The sequence below is a fragment of the Budorcas taxicolor genome, chromosome 11, assembly GCF_023091745.1.
Source record: "Budorcas taxicolor isolate Tak-1 chromosome 11, Takin1.1, whole genome shotgun sequence".
Taxonomy (NCBI): Eukaryota; Metazoa; Chordata; class Mammalia; order Artiodactyla; family Bovidae; genus Budorcas; species Budorcas taxicolor.
In genome coordinates this window covers 120736261-120756461 of record NC_068920.1, presented here as the reverse complement: position 1 = coordinate 120756461, position 20201 = coordinate 120736261, and the positions used below count along the sequence as shown (strand labels likewise).

Here is a 20201-nt window from a genome sequence, read left to right as displayed (position 1 = left end):
GTGAATAGATGATAGAAGTCAAGGGATATCAATCCAGAAATTGACAGCAATTTACTAGCTGAAAGGAATATGTATATAGTACTTGATTTTCATTCCAATAATAAAGGTGTAACATCACTTCCTTAAGAGTGATAGCCAGATTGTTGATAAACATTTATTGACCAATTAATACAAAGAGGTTTGAACTACTAACCATCTTAGTAGTTTGATCAAACCAGCTATAAGAAATACTTGCATGGAAGCTTCTAGATATAAGGATACGTAAGATGTATACAAATTCAAAACAAAGACTGTCCATACACTTTATGTGAATAAATGAACATGAACTAGAGGAAGGTAGTCAATATATCTCCTCATCTTATCCTTAAGACAGATTTTTACTTAGCATTCATTCCATACAATGACAAAATAACTATAAACATATTTAGGCTACTTCATACTATATTCAGTAGTTTCAGTAAAGTTTGATGCTTTCTTGACTAGCCTTGGACTTGCTAAACTCTGTTATTACCATCAGCATATAAAGTTTCCAGCAAGCTAAATGCTGTATTATATTAGGAAGGAAGAAAATATATTATTAAGGAAGAAAAAATACCTTGTTAGTGGAATTGATTTTTTCCTGGGAAACAACAATGAATTTTTCTGCAAACAAAAAAAGCTAAATTTTTAGTTTAAAGCAAATAAAACCAACCAACCAGTAATTTTTGCTGCCTTTTCCTCTTGGTTCACTCGGTTCTCATCATCATCTTCATTATCTTCCTCAAAGTCATCTAGATTGCCAATGTCAGCTTGCTTCATACTCATCAAACTAGCCAAACTTTGCATGTCTTCATCCCTACATCAATGATAATACAGTTTATTAACTGACATTGCCTAAAAAAGGGTTGTTTCTTAAGAAAATAATATATTTCTTCTCTCTAAATGTTAACAAGACTTTTCAAACAGTTATACAAAACTATTGAATAAACATTCATTAATTTTTTAATTGAACATTTAATTTATAGACAGTAAATGATTAACTGGTTATTTAAATTCTGTGCTACATATCTAAAATTTTCTTCATGGAATTAAAGTATGGTTTTCTGATCATGAAGTTTGGAAACAAAAACTTGTTTCATAAAATATCAGGACAGTTTGCAAAGCAGATGAGATCTAGACTTGAAAAATAGTCAAACTTGCAGAAGTAATTAGAATAGAAATTCTTAATCTAAAGTCCAAGAATCCTTTCGGTTTTGTGGGTAGGAGTAAAAAGAAGTGGTAAACCCTATAAATTATATTTAAATCTTGTTTAAATGTGTATTTTTCTCAAAGGAGTTTAAACTTGCCAAAAGTTAAGAAACTACAGTAATTGAAAAAGCACTTGAAAGCCTAGCCTTTGTAAGAATTACATAATGAAAAATGGGTTAAATTTCCATCTTGGGTTAATTAAAGACCATACATTTGATAAAACGTAAAAATGATTTTTAAAGTATTTTAAATACAAACTTATATAGTGTACTACTCAATGTTAACTAACGTTAAATTTTCTTAATCTATTATTCTCACCTTAAATTTCAAATAAACTACAGTGAATGAAACATATTTCTAACATGATATGTACTAACTAAATTTCAATCTGGTATTATTCCATCAAATCCAGAAAGCTGAATTAAACACTGTTTCTCATTTTACCACAATAAAAACAAAACAAAAGATACTTTGCTTTTATAAAGTATGCTTGTTAACATTCACTTATCTTCTAAATATGACATGATTTTGCAGACTAAATTTTTTTTTTAATTCTTCACATTTTATCTCATATAAGCTTAGAGTTAACAAAATAATTTCCCCTTTTCAAGACAAACTTATTGATACAAAGTCTATATGGGCAAAAACAGTTGTATGACTTTATGCGAATGCCTTACAAACTGCTTTCCTATCACTAGGATATAATCTCAATATATAACTGTGTTCTTAAAATGTTAACTTGCTTAATTTTATCCCCTATATTTTTGCCCTGAACATTTTCTTTGGGAAAGGTGAGCAGGCAACCAATGAGGAGATAGAGAGGTGGTTTAGAGTGTTCTGAGAACATACTTCACTCAGACTGATACTTAGTTTGACTGAATTTCCTCTCACCCAAATTCCCATGAATGGTGCTAAATCACTTACTGCTTCTGCCTAGTGGAAAGGAGTCCACCTTCAAAGAATCTTCTCTATGTCTCTCTTCTTTCTCTGCTTCCTTTCTTTTCATTTTGGCTTGAACTTCAGGGTAAGGTCTTTAACTTTTCAATATTTAAATCTATAATTTAAAGTCCTGAGATGAAAGACGTAATTACTTGCTGCACTGTCCCTCTACCTCACTCCCACAGAAGCCAACTTTGCAGAGAAGAGGCTTATTGTTATCTACCAAGTCATTTGTAGATGAGTGCCAAACATCTCGTTTTGACTGACGCACAGGATCCAGTCTAATCAGTCAAACAGACATGGCCAATTATAGTAACCACTTTCCACTAGGTCAAACACATTCAGAAGTGTGATGCAGATTAGAATGAAATGCTCATTCTTCCTATCACCATTGAAGTCTTAGGCACAGAATTTCTGTTTTCCTCTCAGTATTCCAAGTACATACTAACCCTTTCACTACACCCAAAACATACACTTACTGTTGATTTGACTGTATGGAACAACTAAGAGAAATGTTACTATTTTTTTTCCTTGCTCTAGGTATGTTCATCTCATTCTAACCAGTTAGAATTTTATTCTTTCAGGAGACTACAACTGGGTATAGGAACTATCTTTGTGCAATGCTATGCACTGCTTAAGAAGTGATATTTGCAAAAGATAATGGTCATAGCAAACTGGTTATCTAAACTGTATTGTACCTTTCCTGTACAATTTTTGAACTGCTGAGCCAAAAAACCTGAATTGGCACAAGTTCCTTTAGTTCTTTCATTCTTCTTATCCTAAACTTTTCATTTTGGGTTCCCCTCATGCCTCAGCTGCATCACACATCTCTACAAAATGAACTGTGTACTTCACAGTACAACTACTTACACTGAAGACGCTGAAATATAAAACCTATGATAGCCTATAATACACATTTTAAATTTTTTAAAATTGCTAAAGTCATTTTTATATTACTGTTCATTCTCTAGCATCAAAAGAGACTATAAATAACAAGAAGTACATCTAATTCAGCTTCTGAAACAAAGAATGGCAAGAATGATTGGTATGTGGTAGGATGTTCTCAACTGTTGCCAGTTTACTGAGACAAAAGCTATTTACCTACAATGTTTTCTTAAAAAACAAACAAACAAACAAACATTCTTTGAAGCAGCTTATCTGACAAAATAAACTTACGTGGCTTTTCCTTCCCGAAGGAAAATGCAAGACAATGAAAACTGAAGAGTGGCAGATACAACTTTTTTAGACAATGGCTTGAATTTTAATTTGACGTCAGTCTGCGTTGGCATTGGGCTTGCATACTGTTTCATGTTGATGCTGGTGGTGGCAAGAGCTTTTCTTCGACCAGAAGGGGATTCCTGGAAGATAAAATTCATTACGTAATTTGGAGTTATTTACTTTATAGCCAAGTATCTTTGAATGTTATTTTAGTAATTTGATTAAACAGCTGTTGAGACTTCTTTCTCCAATGAATTCTTATAATACTGAAATAAAACTGAATTAAGGTTATATCACAAGTTTCATATCTTTTTTAAAAATTAATTTATTTTAATTGGAGGCTAATTACTTTACAATATTTTGGTGATGTTTGCCATATATCAACATGAATAAGCCACGGGTGTACCTGTGTGTGTAAGGCAGAGAAAAATTGGAGATGGCTGGCTCAGAGAAATAAGGGAAGACTAGAACAACCTTAAATATCTCAGGAAAGGAAAAGCAAGGAATGCAAACTAGTATAGGAAAGTATCCAGGTCTCTTGTAAAAAGAGGATCTAGCCCAAAGCTAGGTATCAAAGCATTAATACTCAACAGCTGTTTTCCTTCCTTTAATTATATTTAATGTAACCTAAGGTTTCCAGGCTTTCCAGGTGGCTCTGTGGTAAAGAATCTGCCTGAGATGCAGAAGACACAGGCGACACCGTGGATTTGATCCCTGGGTGGTGAAGATCTCCTGGAGGAGGGCATGGCAACCCACTCCAGTATTCTTGCCTGGAAAATCTCATGGACAGAGGAGCCTGGCAAGCTACAGTCCACAGGGTTGCAGAGAGTCAGACGTGACTTAACCAACTGAGCATGCATGCAAGGTTTCCTTAAAAAAAGGTTCTAGCACAAAGCTAGGTATCAAAAGCATTAATAATCAATTCCCTCCCCTTTGATTATATTTAATGTAACCTAATGATATTTCTTCTTTTTGAACCTTCAAATTTCTTAAAGAACCCCAGCCTCAGTGGCATTTCTACCTCGTTTTTTTCCGTCTCTGAATTCTGTATCTGTCCTGTACTTTGAGACTTAATCGTTCCCAGGATCTTTTCTGCTCACTCCAGTCTAAAGTCCTCTCTTCCCTCCCTAAGATGACATAAATCAAATTAGAAAGAGCTGGTTTCTCTGATTGTATGTCTGTGGTGGATAATGCTCAATGACCCCAGCAGATCTCAACTCCTCCACACAGTCATTGTCAATTTACTAAAATTGGAACACAAAATGAAACCTATTTGCTATTAAAGATGCTTAACATTCCATTAATAAACTATCTCATTCCAAAATTATTCTTTATAGCATAATAGCCTAGGAAAATAATGAAAATAGAACAACAGGATAATGATTGGGCATTAACTATGTTTAAGACACGGTGTCAATTCTGCAGATATAAAAATGAATAAGACATAATCTTTGACTATGTGTTCTAATGGTAAGGAGAAATCTTAGACACAGAGTAATTAATAAATAATGTAAATCAGAAGTCATATACCAGCAATCCTTGGGCTTTAACTAGTCTGAGAGTTCAGACCTAAAATAAGACCTAATTTCTAAGCTGTGTGACTTTGAGTAAGTCAGTAAACTTGAGGCTTGGTAATTTTCCCTGTAAAATAAGGAGACCGAACAGAAATCCATTCAAGTTCTATAACAGTTTTCTAAAAATTACTCAATTTTCCAACCAAGGCAGGAGAAACTATTATTAACTTCTGAATTATTATTCAATAAATCTTTATTTGCCCTATGATTGACAAACTTGCCTAAAATAAAGATATACTAATCTAATCAAAATATTAAAATGGCCTTTTGAAAAACTTTGACATTTCTGCCAGCAAAACAAGTAAAAATGTAGTGTAGCATCCTTAAAGAATACCTTGTTTTAAAAAGTGGTCTTATCTGTCAGATTATGCACAGCATATTACACAGAACTATTAGTGCATGTAGATACCTTATGAATGAATTTTAAAAATGCATCAAGCACTTGAGAAGGATTTCAGACCTCTAAGAAGAAACACTTAAGAATATGCAAATACTTCAACTGAATCAAGTTGAACAGATGCGACTGTCCCAGACAATACAAATGTTCTTTCCCTGGTTGCTACTGTCAATCAAAGAATAAGATTAAGGTCCAAGGTTGTGACAATGTACAAAATGAAAAACTATGATCTGAGAGTATCAATTTATTACACTGATATGAACAATAATCTCTCATTGTACCTTTAGAATAGCTAACAACTACTACATAAAATATAGGATTTAAAGCCTCTGTTTTGAAAGCATGGCATACAAATTGCTACATATTGTTTTCATATTTGTTAAACAAATCTATTTCACAAAATACAACATTGATTCCTTAAAAGTAATTATTTAATTTTATAACCAAATAATCAAACTATAAAAATTAAGATAACTTGGAAATGTACATAATTTTGAAAGCCTAGTTTAAGGATGATTCCTGCAAAATCTAGAGTTTTGATGATTAACATTCTATTGATTTCATTATTGCTAAGCAAGGTAAGGTCTGGGCAGGCAAGCAGAAAACTCTTTCGAGTCTACAGTGTCCATTTCTAATATTAACATAGGATCTCACTTACAGCCTGTATCCTTGATAGGAAAGGGGGCCTAAGAGATGTTTTTAGTAATTCTTTACCCAGCTCAGTCACTGTTTTCCTCTTTAAAATTAGCTGTCATAGAAAAGACATTTTTTAGCAGAACAATAATGAGAAAAACATAAGGATCTTTCATCTTTCTAACTCCAGCTCCATGAATCTTCACTTTTTATAACCACTTGGTCTATATCTATATCCACCTCCCAAGAATAGTATCATTGTTATCATCAGTTTTATAGAGAAGAATAAAATAACTGATTGCATTGCTATATGTCTTTTGTATCCTATAGTTCTTCCTTAAAGGACTAGGGGTCAGCCTGGCAGAGAGACTTTAGAGACAATTACTATTATTACTGTCAAAGTCCTAATGCTATTTCATTTCAGATGAAGGCTGGACAAGAGGAGAAAAATAAAGGAAAAAAAATAGTAAAAGGAACCCTTAGAGAAAAGAGGTTAGATGACTGAAGTCAGTAAGAAGGGATTGTTTATATATAAACATTCAGCTAAGTTTCTGACTCCCAGCCTAAGCTATTTATATGTGAATCTGGCAGCATTTTGGGAATTATTTCAACATCCATAAAGCATAAGTTCTTATTTAGTGTTCATCAAAAAAATAAAATAAAACTAGGCCAGCTTTAGATAATTTAAATACCTGGATCCCACTCCAAGAGATGCTAAACTAGAGATGCCTCAGGAATCTGTGGCATTTCTAAAAATAATAAGTATCTCCCCTCCCAATTCCCATCTTGACCCTCTCATAAGCCCATCTCTTCTATCAAGTGATTCTGATCCAGTTAATCTAAAAATCATACTTTCAGAAATACTTCCCCTGAGGAAATTACTAAAGGAAATTTTAATCTCATTTTTCATAACTATTCTGTCATAAAAATGACTTAGCCTATATATTTCCATTTCTTTGAAACCCACATTACTGTAGTTGTAATCAGAAAAACTTGGATTAGAACATGGCCAGCATTTATTCTCTGGCTAATCTTTGGTATATTTCTTCATGTATCTTAGCTTCAGTTTCCCACACTCTCAAGATTGGTGAGTATCTTCAAAAGCTAGACAATACCAAGTGTTAATAGGATGAGGGACAATGTAAATTCTCTTAATACTACAGGACAGAGCTTCAATTGATACAGCCATTTTGGAAGGCAATTTGACATTACCTTGTAAAGTTGAACAGATGAATACCTTATCAATAATTCTCATCCTAGAAATATGTCCTAAATAAATTCTTGCAATAATATATGAAAATATTTAGTAGAGTTTTATTATTAATATTCATGGACTATTTTACCTGGCTTATACATTAATATTAATATTATAAGTAGTCTATCTAGATTCACCAATCTTGAAATTGTTACCAAAATGCAAGTTCATATGCCTGATGCACAGTGAAGCCAAACAAAACACCAGAGTCCGGAACAGAGAAAGGTTCACTGAGGGCCATGTAAGGATATGTGTGGCTCATGCCTTAAAAACCCTAAACTCCCCGAAAGCTTTCAGCAAAACTCTTTTATAGGAAAGGTAACGGAGGGACATGGTTAAGTTGTTGCACACTTTTTGGTGTCAGATCCTTTGCTCTTGAGGTCAGGTCTCGGTCAGGTAACAATATTCCTGTAAACCTCCACCAAACAAACGTTATTCTCTGTTCTGACAAGAAAGGGCAAGTTCCCAAGACACAACTTTCACCCTCTGAGGTCTGGATCCTGACTGATGAGGCAGATCTCAGTTGGTGGCTCCCTCAAGGTCAGGTCCCCAGACCCTATCCAGCTGTCATTGCTGAGGGAGCCAGAGGCCCAGGGCCCAACTGGCCCTCAGGCTTCTTAGGCCAACCAAACGGTGGCGGGGAGGGAGCCAGGTCCCACAGACTGCGTCCTATGCAGACTGCCACTGCCATTTGGTCACAGAGGCAGGGATGGAGGAAAGGTTCACCACTGCTTCAAGGCCTGGGCCTGGCCAGTGGGTGGTCCTGACGAGGGCTCTGGAGCCCAGCAGAAGAGCCCCTGGCCTGTTTCCTGGGCCCTCCAGCTCACCCACTGACCCGAGGCCAGGTGAGCTAGAGGGCCCTGGGTAGAAAACCAGGATCTGCCTCTTTCTTCACTCTCCACAGGACAACGACTACTCTGCTGACCACTGGCTGAATGCCCCACTAATGGTCATTCATTGACAGCTGCTTGCTTGGGGGAGGGGCCCACTGCAGCACTGACCAATGGCTGAACAGGACCATTAACAGCCACTCATTGCCATCTGGTCTCTTGGGGGAGGGGCCCATTGAAGCACCAACCAATGATTGAGCAGAAACACTAACACAGTTGCTCACTGACAGTTGATCACTTGGGAGAGGGGCCCATTGCAGCACTGACCAATGACTGAGCAGAACAACTATCCGTTGCTCATTGACAGTTGGTCACTTGGGTGAGGGGCCCATTGCAGCACCAATCAATGGCTAAGCAGGACCACTAATGGTCCTGCAGTAATCACTGCCTGGTAACAGGTGTGGGGTAATGGCCATGTGTCTGTAACAAAATGAGGAAAATAAATAAAGCGTAACTCAATGTTTGCTCAAAAGTATAATGTAGTTACTTTACTAAAATCCATGCAAAGACCCCCCCTCCCCGACATTCTTACCAGACCTGAAATGAATACCTCAGTGTACTCTCATTGCTATTAAAGCCCTAACAAAACAAGCAACAAGTGAATAAATGTTTTCCCTGTACAGCATAAGAGGGAAAAGATTTATAATAACTTTTCTAATTAGGAATGAACTGATTATAAAGTGAATAAATATGGTCTCACAAGACTCAAGACTTCTTTACATATATTTTTTAAACAAGGTAGATTTTACCAAAATAAAAAAAGAAACAGATAGCAAATCTTACCACTCCGCCCTCCTAAAACGAACAATACATATAACATACTGATAGCAGAACAGCTAGTTAGATGTAAGAAGTTGGACAAATCTTTTGTCCAAATTATCCAAGTTAAGGTCTTCTTACAAAATAGCTCATTATGAACCTCAAAATAAATATAATTAATATAATGCCTCTTCTATTGTATTTGATTGCTTTTCTCTACCTAGAAATTTAACTTTATCCCATGTAAGGAGAGAAGGATCTTACTTAGATTTTATGATTTTTTCAGAGATTTATTTTTAAAAAAAGTTCTAAAAATTCTGTCAAGTATTATACCTTATTATCAGTTTTTTTTTTCACAACACACTGAAAATTGAACTAATGACATTATCATTTGAGGGTTTTTTAAAAAAAATTTTGAAACACATCACACAAAGTACAAAACATACAAGTACTACTTAACAAATAATAAAATGAACATCCTGTACCCACCATCCTGTTTAACAAACAATTAATATCAGTACCTTAAAATCCTCATTTCCCATGCAAAACTGTCTCCCTCCCATTCCCTCATCCAAAGGTGATTAGACCCTGAATTTTGGGTTATTCCCTCCCTCCCTCTCCGAAAAAAGAATACTATCTACATATATACCCTGGAATCAAGACTGCCAGGAGAAATATCAACAACCTCAGATATACAGATGATACCACTCTAATGGCAGAAAGTGAAGAGGATCTAAAGAGCCTCTTGATGAGAGTGAAAGAGGAGAGTGAAAAAACTGGCTTAAGTCTCAGCTTTTAAAAAACTAATATCATGGCATCTGGTCCCATCACTTCATGGCAGGTGGATTCTTATCCATTGTATCACCAGGCAAGTCTCATTAAGTTCTTGATATTTATCCATATTGATGTCAGTTCAGTTCAGTTGCTCAGTCATGTCCAACTCTTTGCGACCCCATGAACCGCAGCATACAAGGCTTCCCTGTCCATCAACAACTCCCAGAGTTTACTCAAACTCATGTCCATTGAGTCGGTGAAGCCATCCAACCATCTCATCCTCTGTCCCCTTCTCCCCCTGCCCTCAATCTTTCCCAGCATCAAGGTCTTTTCCAATGAGTCAACTCTTCACAACAGGTGGCCAAAGTACTGGAGTTTCAGCTCCAACATCAGTCCTTCCAACGAACACCCAGGACTGATCTCCTTTACGATGGACTAGTTGGATATCCTGGCAGTCCAAGGGACTCTTCAAGAGTCTTCTCTAACACCACAGTTCAAAAGTATCAATTCTTTGGTGCTCAGCTTTCTTTATAGTCCAACTCTCACATCCATGCGTGACTACTGGAAAAACCATAGTCTTGACTAGCCAGACCTAGGTGGATAAAGTAATGTCTCTTTTTAATATGCTGTCTCGGTTGGTCATAACTTTGCTTCCAAGGAGTAAGCATCTTTTAATTTCATGGCTGCAATCACCATCTGCAGTGATTTTGGAGCCCCTCCAAAAAAGTCAGCCACTGTTTCCACTATTTCCCCATCTATTTGCCATGAAGTGATGAGACCAGATGCCATGATCTTAGTTTTCTGAATGTTGAGCTTTAAGCCAACTTTTTCGCTCTCCTCTTTCACTTTCATCAAGAGGCTCTTTAGTTCTTCTTCACTTTCTGCCATAAGGGTGGTGTCACCTGCATATGAGGTTATTGATATTTCTCCCAGCAATCTTGATTCCAGCTTGTGCTTCATCCAGCCCAGCATTTCTCATGATGTACTCTCCATATAAGTTAAATAAGCAGGCTGACAATATACAGCCTTGATGTACTCCTTTCCCTATTTGGAACCAGTTTGTTCCATGTCCAGTTCTAACTGTTGCTTCCTGACCTGCATACAGATTTCTCCAGAGGCAGGTGACGTGGTCTGGTATTTCCATCTCTTTCAGAATTTTCCACAATTTATTGTGATCCACAGAGAACCCCATGAACCCCATGAACAAGTTGATGTGTAAAACTGTAATTCATTAAATTTCATTGTTCCTAATATTTTATTACATGAGTATCCTACAGTTTACCCATCTGTTTTACTGTTGATAAACATGGTTGCTTGAGGTTTATTTAGTTATCTGGAATTAAAAACAAAGCTATCAATATTATTATGTCTATATATACACTCAAGAAGGAAACGGCAACCCACTCCAGTATTCCTGCCTGGAGAATCCCATTGACAGAGGAGCCTGCCAGGCTACCGTCCATGGCGTCACAAGAGTCGGATACAACTTAGTAACTAAACCACCATATATACACTACTATGTGTAAAACAGATAGCTGGCAGGAAGCTGTATATCATAAGGTACTCAAATTGGTGTATTGTGATGACCTAGAGGGACAAGATGGGGGCGGATGGGAGGGAGGCTTAAGAGGGAGGGGATATATGCATACATATGGCTGATTCACACTGCTACACAGCAGAAACTAACATAATATTATAAAGCAACTATACTTCAATAAAAAATATTCTTATGTCTATATCCTCATGCACACACACACAAGAATTCACCTAGGACATGTTTCTAGAATGGGTCACAGGATATGTTCATGTCCAACTTTACCAGAAAATATCAAATTTAATCCAAAGTGGCTTTATTAATTTACAGTCCCTAAGTGTTTCCATTGCTCCACATTTACCAACACTTGGAATTTTCTTTTTCATTTTCACCAATCTGAGATAATTAAATATTACATTTCATTTTCACCAATCTGAGATGATTAAATATTACCTCATTATAGTGTTAATTGCATTCCCCTGATTACTAATGCATCGATTATCCTTTCATAGTTTACTAGCCACATGTTTCCTCTTCCGTGAAATCTTTTATACTTTTTCTTACCATGCTGTTTATCTTTTGGTTACTGACTAATTACATATGCATTCTGGTACTGAATCCATGCTGAGCACAATCAGTTATATGTGCTACAAACATCTTCTTTCAGTTTCTAGCTTGTATTTTCACTCTCTGTGGAATCTTTCAAATGAATCCAATTTCCAAGTCAGCCTTTTCCTTTATGGTTTGTGGGTTTGTGAAAATCTTCCCAACCCTGAGGTTATAAAGCTTTCTTACCACTCATTTAAAACTTTTATACTTCTGCTTTCATATTTAAGAGCCATTACACATGGAATTAATTTTTGTGTAAGTTTTCAGATAGGAATCCAATTTCATTTTTTAAAAAGCATTGATAAATAAGTATCACAGCACTGTTTATTAAATAGTCCATATATATATATATATATATATATATATATATATATATATATATATATATATATCTCCTTTCCCCTACCTACAATGTCCATTCTATCAAAACTCTGGTTTGCATATACAGGTCAATAATCAATCATTCTGTACCACTAGCCAACTGTTCTAACCTCACAACAAGACAATATTGCCTTAATTACCAAAGCTTTATCTTTTGGAATAATTTAAGATTTCTCAAACCTTGAATTTATGGCAGAATAATGTAGTAAATTAGTAGATTTTCTAAAATTAAAGGAACTCCACATTCCTGAAAAACATTTTTTAAAAATCTAAAATTATGTGAGCCTGTTTCCTTTCAGGGAGGGTTTCTAATTACTGATAACAATTTCTTTAATGATTACAGAAGTATTCAAGCCATTCAGGTGTACAATGTCTTCCTAAATCAGTTTAGATTAAGTATTCCACCTCTGCTTAGAATTTACACATTTCACCCAATATTTCACATTTAGTGTCATAATACTATTTAAAATATCTTTTTCCTATTTTAATCTCAGCAGAATTTATAGTTTTGTACATTTCTTTATTCAAAGTACTAATTGTGCCTTCTCACACTCTTTTGTTCCTAAATAAAGCTTGCTATAAGTTGTCTCTTTCAACAGGCTTTCCAAATCATTTGGCTTTCTTGATCCTTTGGAGTGAATGTACATTTCTATTTTAGCAGTTTCTGCTAATCTTTATTATTTCTTTCCTCCTGTTTTCCATGAGTATATTGTTCTAACTTCTGGATCCTGAGCATATCTTCTTTTCTAACGTAAGCATTTAAGACTATGTATTTCTCTAAGCATTGCTTTAAATATGTCTCACATTTTAGTATGAATTATTTTTGTTATTCTGTAAATATTTTCTAATCTTTCATTACAAGTTTTTTGATTCTCAAGATGTTTATAAACTTTTTTCTTCTATATGGAGTCTTTCCACTTATCTTTATGTAATGACTACTGACTAATTGATGTAGGGTCACAGAATACAGTCTTTATAATGTTAATTTCCAAAATTTACTAAGACATGCATTATGGCCTGACTCATGATCAATTTTTGTAATTGTTCATGGGCCTTTAAAAGTATTTAACTGGTATGCATACACTGCTATCCACTTTCACAACAGGATCATTTTTAAGCGAAGTCACCTATTTCACCAGATCACTGTATTTCCTTATGTGATAAGGACCAAGCAGAGGAGTAGACGTTTCAAATATGAGGTCATAGAACATTTCCTAAAGGACACAAATCATGAAATAAAGAAGTGAAAAAATCGAGAAGCTGTTCACAGACTTCATGACAGGCTCCCTTTCCCTCTTCAAACACAACTTTCTTTTATTTTAGAATTGTCTCTTATAAATAGCATATATCCAGAAAATTTTTGAATCTAGTCTGATAATCTCTGTCTTTTACTGGAGAGTTTAGATGAATGTTTCTCAAGTGTTTTTATCTCAAGACCCTTTTACATGCTTTAATTGAGAACTACAAAGAGCTTTTGTTTGTCCGGGTTATACCTGTCAATACTTTCCCTATTAAAAATTAAATATCAGAAAGTTTAAAAATATTTCATTCATTCAAACATAATTAATAACATGTTAACAGATTTTTATGAAGAATAAATATAGTTTCTTTTTTAAGACTTAATTTTTTTGTGAGCAATTTTAGGTGTACAACAAAACTGAGAGGGAGGTAAAGAGATTTTCCATTTATTCCCTGCTCCTACACATGCATAGCCTACCCCATTATCAACATCACCCACCAGAATGGTACATTGTTTACCACAGATGAACCTCCATTGACATATCATAATCACCCAAAATCCATACTTTACTTCAGGGTTCACTTGTGGGCTGTACATTCTATCAATTTGGACAAGTTTATAATGAATCCTATAGCTACACTATGATATACAGGGTATTTCACGGCCCTAATCATCATCTGTGTTCTGCTTATTCATCTCCTCCACTCCCCACCCCTGGCAACCAACAATCTTTTCACTGTCTCCATAGTTTTGCCTTTTCCAGAACATCAATTAGTTGCTATCATACCGTATGTAGCCTTTTCAAATTGGCTTCTTTCATTTAGTAATATGCATTTAAGGCTCCTCCATGGCTTTTCTTTTTAACGCTGAATAATATTCTATTGTCGATATGTACCACAGTTTATCCATTCATCTACTGAAGAACATCTTGGTTGCTTCAAGTTTTGGCAATTATGAATAAAGTTGCTATAAACATCCATGTGCAGGTTTTTGTGTGGACAACGGTTTTCATTTCGTTTGGGTAAATACCAAGGAGTGTGATTGCTGGATCATATGGTAAGAGTATGCTTCATTTTGTAAGAAAGTGCCAAACTGCACCAAGGTGGCTGTATCAGTTTGCATTCCCACCAGCAATGCATGAGAGTCCCCGTTGCTCCACATGCTCTCCACACTATTAGTGTGACAGATTTTGGCCATTCTAATAGGTGTGTGGTAGTATCTCATTGCTTTAATTTGCATTTCTCTAATAACATGATGCGGAGCATTTTTTCATATGCCTATTTGCTATCTGTATGTGTTATGTATGGATGTGAGAGCTGGACCATAAAAAAGGCTGAATGCCAAAGAATTGATGCTTTCGAACTCTGGTGCTGCAGAAGACTTTTGAGAGTCCCTTGTATTGTCAGGATATCAAACTAGTCAATCTTAAAAGAAATCAACCCTGAATATTCTCTGGAAAGACTGACGCTGAAGCAGAAGCTCCAATACTTTGGCCACCTGCTACAAAGAGTTGACTCACTGGAAAAGACCCTGATACTGGAAAAGACTGCAGGCAAAAGGAGAAGGGGGTGGCAGAGCATGAGATAGTTAGATATTATCATGGACTAAATGGACATGCAATTAAGCAAACTCCAAGAGACAGTGGAGGATAGAGGAGACTGGTATGCTGCAGTCCATGGGGTCACAAAGAGTTGGACATGACTTAGTAAGTGAAGAAGAAGAACAACAACAAAAAAAATATCTTCTTTGAGGAGGTATCTCTCTTGCCCCATTTTTTGAATTGAGTTTGCTTATTTTCTTACTGTTCTTTATATATTTGGATAACAGCACTTTATCATGTGTCTTTTGCAAATATTTTGTTTGTGATTTGTCTTCTCATTCTCTTGACACTGTCTTTAGCAAAACAAGAGCTTTCAATTTTGATGAAGCCCATTTATCCATTATTTCTTTCATGAATTATACCTTTGGTGTCATATCTAAAAAGACATCATCCTACCCAAGGTCATCTAGGTTTTCTCCTGTGTAATCATCTCAGAGTTTTATTGTTTTGCATTTTACATTTCGGTCTATGATCCACTTTAAGTTAATTTTTATGGAGGATGTAAAGTTTCTGTCTAGATCCATATATTTGGAAGAGGATATCCAGTTGCTCCAGCACCATCTGCTGAGAGGATTATCTTTGTTCTATGTGTTGCTCCTTTGTCACAGACCAGTTGACTACATGTATGAGGGCCTCTTTCTGGGCTTTCTATTCTGTTCCAATGATTATTTGTCTAATCCATTATCAATATCACACTGTCTTGATTACTAAAGCTTTGTAGTAAGCCTTGAATTCAGGTAGTGTTGGTACTCCAACTTAGTTCTTTTTTACTACTATGTTGGTCTTTGCCTCTCCATATAATTTATAATCAGTTTGTTGATATCCATAACATAACTTGCTGATATTTTCACTGGGATTGCCTTAAATCTATAGATCAAGTTGAAAAGAAGTGACATCTTGACAATATTGAGTCTTTCTATTTATGAACATGGAGTATCTCTCAACTTTAGTTATTTGATTTTGTTCTTTTGTACTATTCCTCATATAGGTCGTGTACATATTTTGTTAGATTTGTTGCTAAGTGTTTCATTTGGGGGATGCTAATATAAATGGAATTATGCTTTTAGTTTCAAATTCCCTTTGTTCACTGTTAGTATATAGGAAATAAATTACTTTTGTATATAAACCTTACATCCTGCAACCCTGCTATAACGACTTATTAGTTCTAGGAGATTTTTTATTGATTCTTTCAGATTTTCTACATAGATCATCACGTATTCTGTGAACAAAGTCTTATATCTTCCTTCCCAATCTGTATACTTTTAAGTTCCTTGTCCTCTCTTATTGCATCAACAAGGAATTCCATTATGATGTTGGAAGGAAAGAAGCAGTGAAAAGAGACATCTTTGCTTTGTACTGGATCTTAGTGGGAAAGCTTTGAGTTTCTCACAATCAAGCATGATGTTAGCTATAAGGTTTTTGTAGATATTCTTTATTTAGTTTAGGAAGTTCCCCTCTATTCCTAGCTAACTGAGAGTTTTTACCATTAATGGCTGATAAGTGTTAGTTGCTCAGTCGTTGCAACCCTATGGACTGCAGCCCACCAGGATCCTCTGTCCATGAGATTTTCCAGGCAAGGATACTAGAGTGGGTTGCCATTTCCTTCTCCAGGGGATCTTCCCAACCCAGGGATCAAACCCAGGTCTCTTGCACTGCAGGCAGATTCTTTACTGACTGAGCTACAAGGGAAGCCCTTAATGACTGATGGATTCTATCAAATGCTTTTTCTGCATCTATTGATATACTCATATGATTTTTCTTTTTTAATCTGTTGGTGTGGTGAATTACATCAACTGATTTCAGATGCTGAATCAGATCTGTATACCTGAGATAAAACCTATTTGATGGTGATATATAATTCTTTTTATACCTGGTTTCAATTTGTTAATATTGTGCTTAATATTTTTGTGTCTATGTGTAAAAGAGCAATTGGTATGTAGATTCTTTTCTTAGTCATGTCCTTGTTTGGTTTGGTCATAGAGTAATTCTAGGCCTCATAGAATGAGTTAAGAAGTATTCTCTGAAAAAAAAAAAAGAAGTATTCTCTGTGTGTCTACCCTCTGAAAGACACTGTAGAGAACTGGTATAATTTCTCCCTTAACTGTTGGTAGAATTCGTTAGTGATTTCATATGGGCCTGTTGCTTTCTGTATACTCTCTATACAAAATGATTTAATGAGAAGACTGTCACTGTTTTACATGTTAACAAATGTCTTAATGTGTAAATGTCTCTAAAATCTCTCTGTGCTAAGTCACTTCAGTCATGTCTGACTCTTTGTGACCCTATGGACTATAGCCTGCCAGGCTCCTCTGTCCATAGGATTCTCCAGGCAAGAATACCAGAGTGGATTGCCATGTCCTCCTCCGGGGGATCTTCCCAAAATCTCTCTAGTGTACAGTTAGCAGACATCTAGAATCTTGTATCTACTCTCATATTCAATCTGTGTGACATGTTGTTCTGGTTAAAGTATATTTAAAAAATCCAGCCTTATACAGATATGTAGTTGGAAAGGAGGGGTATTTTAATGACATTTGCAAATAACCTGAGGTCTTCTTTGATACTATATCAAAACTCCACAAAACTCCACAGTGGTAGTTTCTGAAACGTTAACAGTAACATGGAATCACAGCAATAAACTTTTCAAACTCTGTTAAATTAAAATCCAAGCCTCTAACATGTATGTTGGATAATTTTTTTACTCATGCAAGATTCTGTAACATCATTTGAAAAGTGCTAATTCTCTAAATTATGGAGATACTATACATGTTGAAGCATTTCATCATACAATACCAAAATAACTACATTTGCTTTTATTGCTACCTTTTACATCATGTATCTTTAAGCATTGGAAACTATCAGATTTAACATGGTGAGTGTAAGTTTTTCGCAATTAGAATTTTCACTTGAAAGCTTGAATTTTATCATTGGCAACAAATAATTTCAGTCACTTAACATTTAAGTAGCAGGCTAACTGTGTTCAATTTCAAGAAAATGTTCACCAAATAAATATCCAAGTGTGAATAACAAGTTTATCTCTTAGTTGTTTTTTAAGTGATGTTCCAGGATAAAAATGTGTTTAGTTTAGCTTACAACTCACTTACACAAGTGCTTTTTCTTGAATTAACTCTGTCCTTTGCAGTGAAGAACAACTGCTTTATGCATACTTATTTTTGTCATAAAGAATATTTTAAAAACTAATACTTAAGGGATAAAATTTTAATCAAATTAATAATTTCACTATAACATCAAGAATGTATTTAAGTGAAACTCATTTGAGGGCTAAATCCTTGCTAAAAATTTTCAAGGATGATATTCCTTCTACTCACTAATGATAAGGATACAAAAGGCAACTTTCCTTTTCATCTTCTGTGCAGTGAGTTAATCTCTTCTTCATCCATACACTGATGGCACAGTTCTGGGATGTCAATTTCATGCAACAAGAGGAAGATGTTCCATCTTGGGGGAAAGGGAGAAGCCAGACTTTTTCTGCACCTTCATGCAGTGGTAAAAGTGGTAAATTAAGGGTTTAGTAGAAATCTTCAGTGGGAAAACTACAATGAGTACTTATCTTGTAGATGCCCTGCTTTCAACTTAAAAAAAAAAAAAGAAAAAAAAAGACTTCTGGGTTCTCTATCTGTGTCACTTCAAGAATGCATTTATAAAGATCATTTGGTCATATTTTACCTGACCTTATAGCTGTTTTCCCAAAGGGGTGTTACTCATGCAATCTAGTCTGTTACATTGCCAGAAGCAGAATTTTTCACTTGAATTTTATAAGAATAGAACTGAATGTTTTGATTAAGAAAAATAACCATCAAAACTAGATTCACTTGTTTCACACTGATCTAAATTCTTCAGTTGAGTAATTTGTAATGACTTATTAGGATTGTTTAAGAAGTTATTTTATTGGAATTCTCTATATGTGAACCTGTGATCATCAATGAAATCATGTCACCCTCATTTGGCCTGCTTAGATGCTATGTCTCAGCATCATCTTAAGCAAGCAGTAAGTACCAAATGGTAAATTAATGCTTGTAACACATACCCTTCTGGAATCTCATAGTCTAATGCCCGAATCTGTTCATTCCTGTCCATCAGAACTCTAAATTCTGTTCTGATTCTGTACTACTGAATCAGCATACCAAGCAATGAAGTGACAGGTAGCTAGAATTCAAAACAGCATTCTAAAGATGTGTGATCAGACTAATGCTTAAAAGTCTCAGTTATTAGATCTTGCCCTCTGTCTTATGACTATCTGAATTACTTCTGATTAAAGAACTAACACACCCAAGTATTGGTGTAAACAGCCAGTTTCTCTACTAATTCAAGAACCAAAACTGTCAAATGAGATAATGTGGAACTAGATGAGACTTTGAAAGTTTCTTAATCTGTCACCCCAGTGCAAAAACACTATATATCATCTCTAATAGAGTTATCACACTTGTTTCTTGATACTTTTTATTAAAATTCAACCTAAAAACTCCCAAGACTTCATTCTTTCTAAATCAAAATTATTTGGTACAATATCAAGATCAACTATTTGGCTTTATTCTACAAATACTTGTTGACAGCCTATTAGTGTCTTGCATTCTCCATTTAACTCTGTGATAACACTTTAAACTTCATTTTAAAATGATAAAAAGTCAATCTAGAAGTCAAACTGTTCTAACTTTTTCAAAATTGTGATGCTACGTGCTTTGAGCTGTCACAGCACTGTATTTTCTTGGGCTATGCTGAAAAGATCTTTGCTTCCTCAGCAGACCAAAATGGGATACTACAGAATTTAATTTGGAGTCCATGGAGCAATTAAATGCTAAAGCAGACATGCCATAAGGAGCTCGCTCAACCACAAAGACTTAATTAGAAACCATGTCAGCTAAAATAACCAACTTAGATGGCTGGATGGAAGAGAGTTTGGTAGAACAAATGTAAATTGACAGAATCAACATTAAAAATCAGTTTAGATATGTACTTAAAAACATTTATAAAAATTATTGATTTTTGAATAAAATCTAAAACTCTTCTAAAAATATCCAAATAAAAAACTTCAACCCCCTCAAATAGAGGGAAACTCTAGATATACATAAAAATACAAGTTAAAGTATTTAAGTCAAATATCTTTGAGAGTAACCACTTTAAAAATTATATTTATTTATTTACTTGACTGTGCC

General features: G+C 35.1%; 1 protein-coding gene across 1 annotated transcript in view; it reads right to left on the bottom strand.

The window, feature by feature from the left end:
• EHBP1 (EH domain binding protein 1) overlaps positions 1-20201 on the bottom strand; it is a 347498-nt gene that overhangs the window by 207850 nt on the left and 119447 nt on the right. The window contains exons 5-6 of the mRNA XM_052648636.1: positions 3343-3524; positions 696-835 (exon numbers count right to left, since the gene is read on the bottom strand). Coding sequence (XP_052504596.1) covers positions 696-835; positions 3343-3524 — 322 coding nt within the window. The remainder of the gene's footprint in view (positions 1-695; positions 836-3342; positions 3525-20201) is intronic.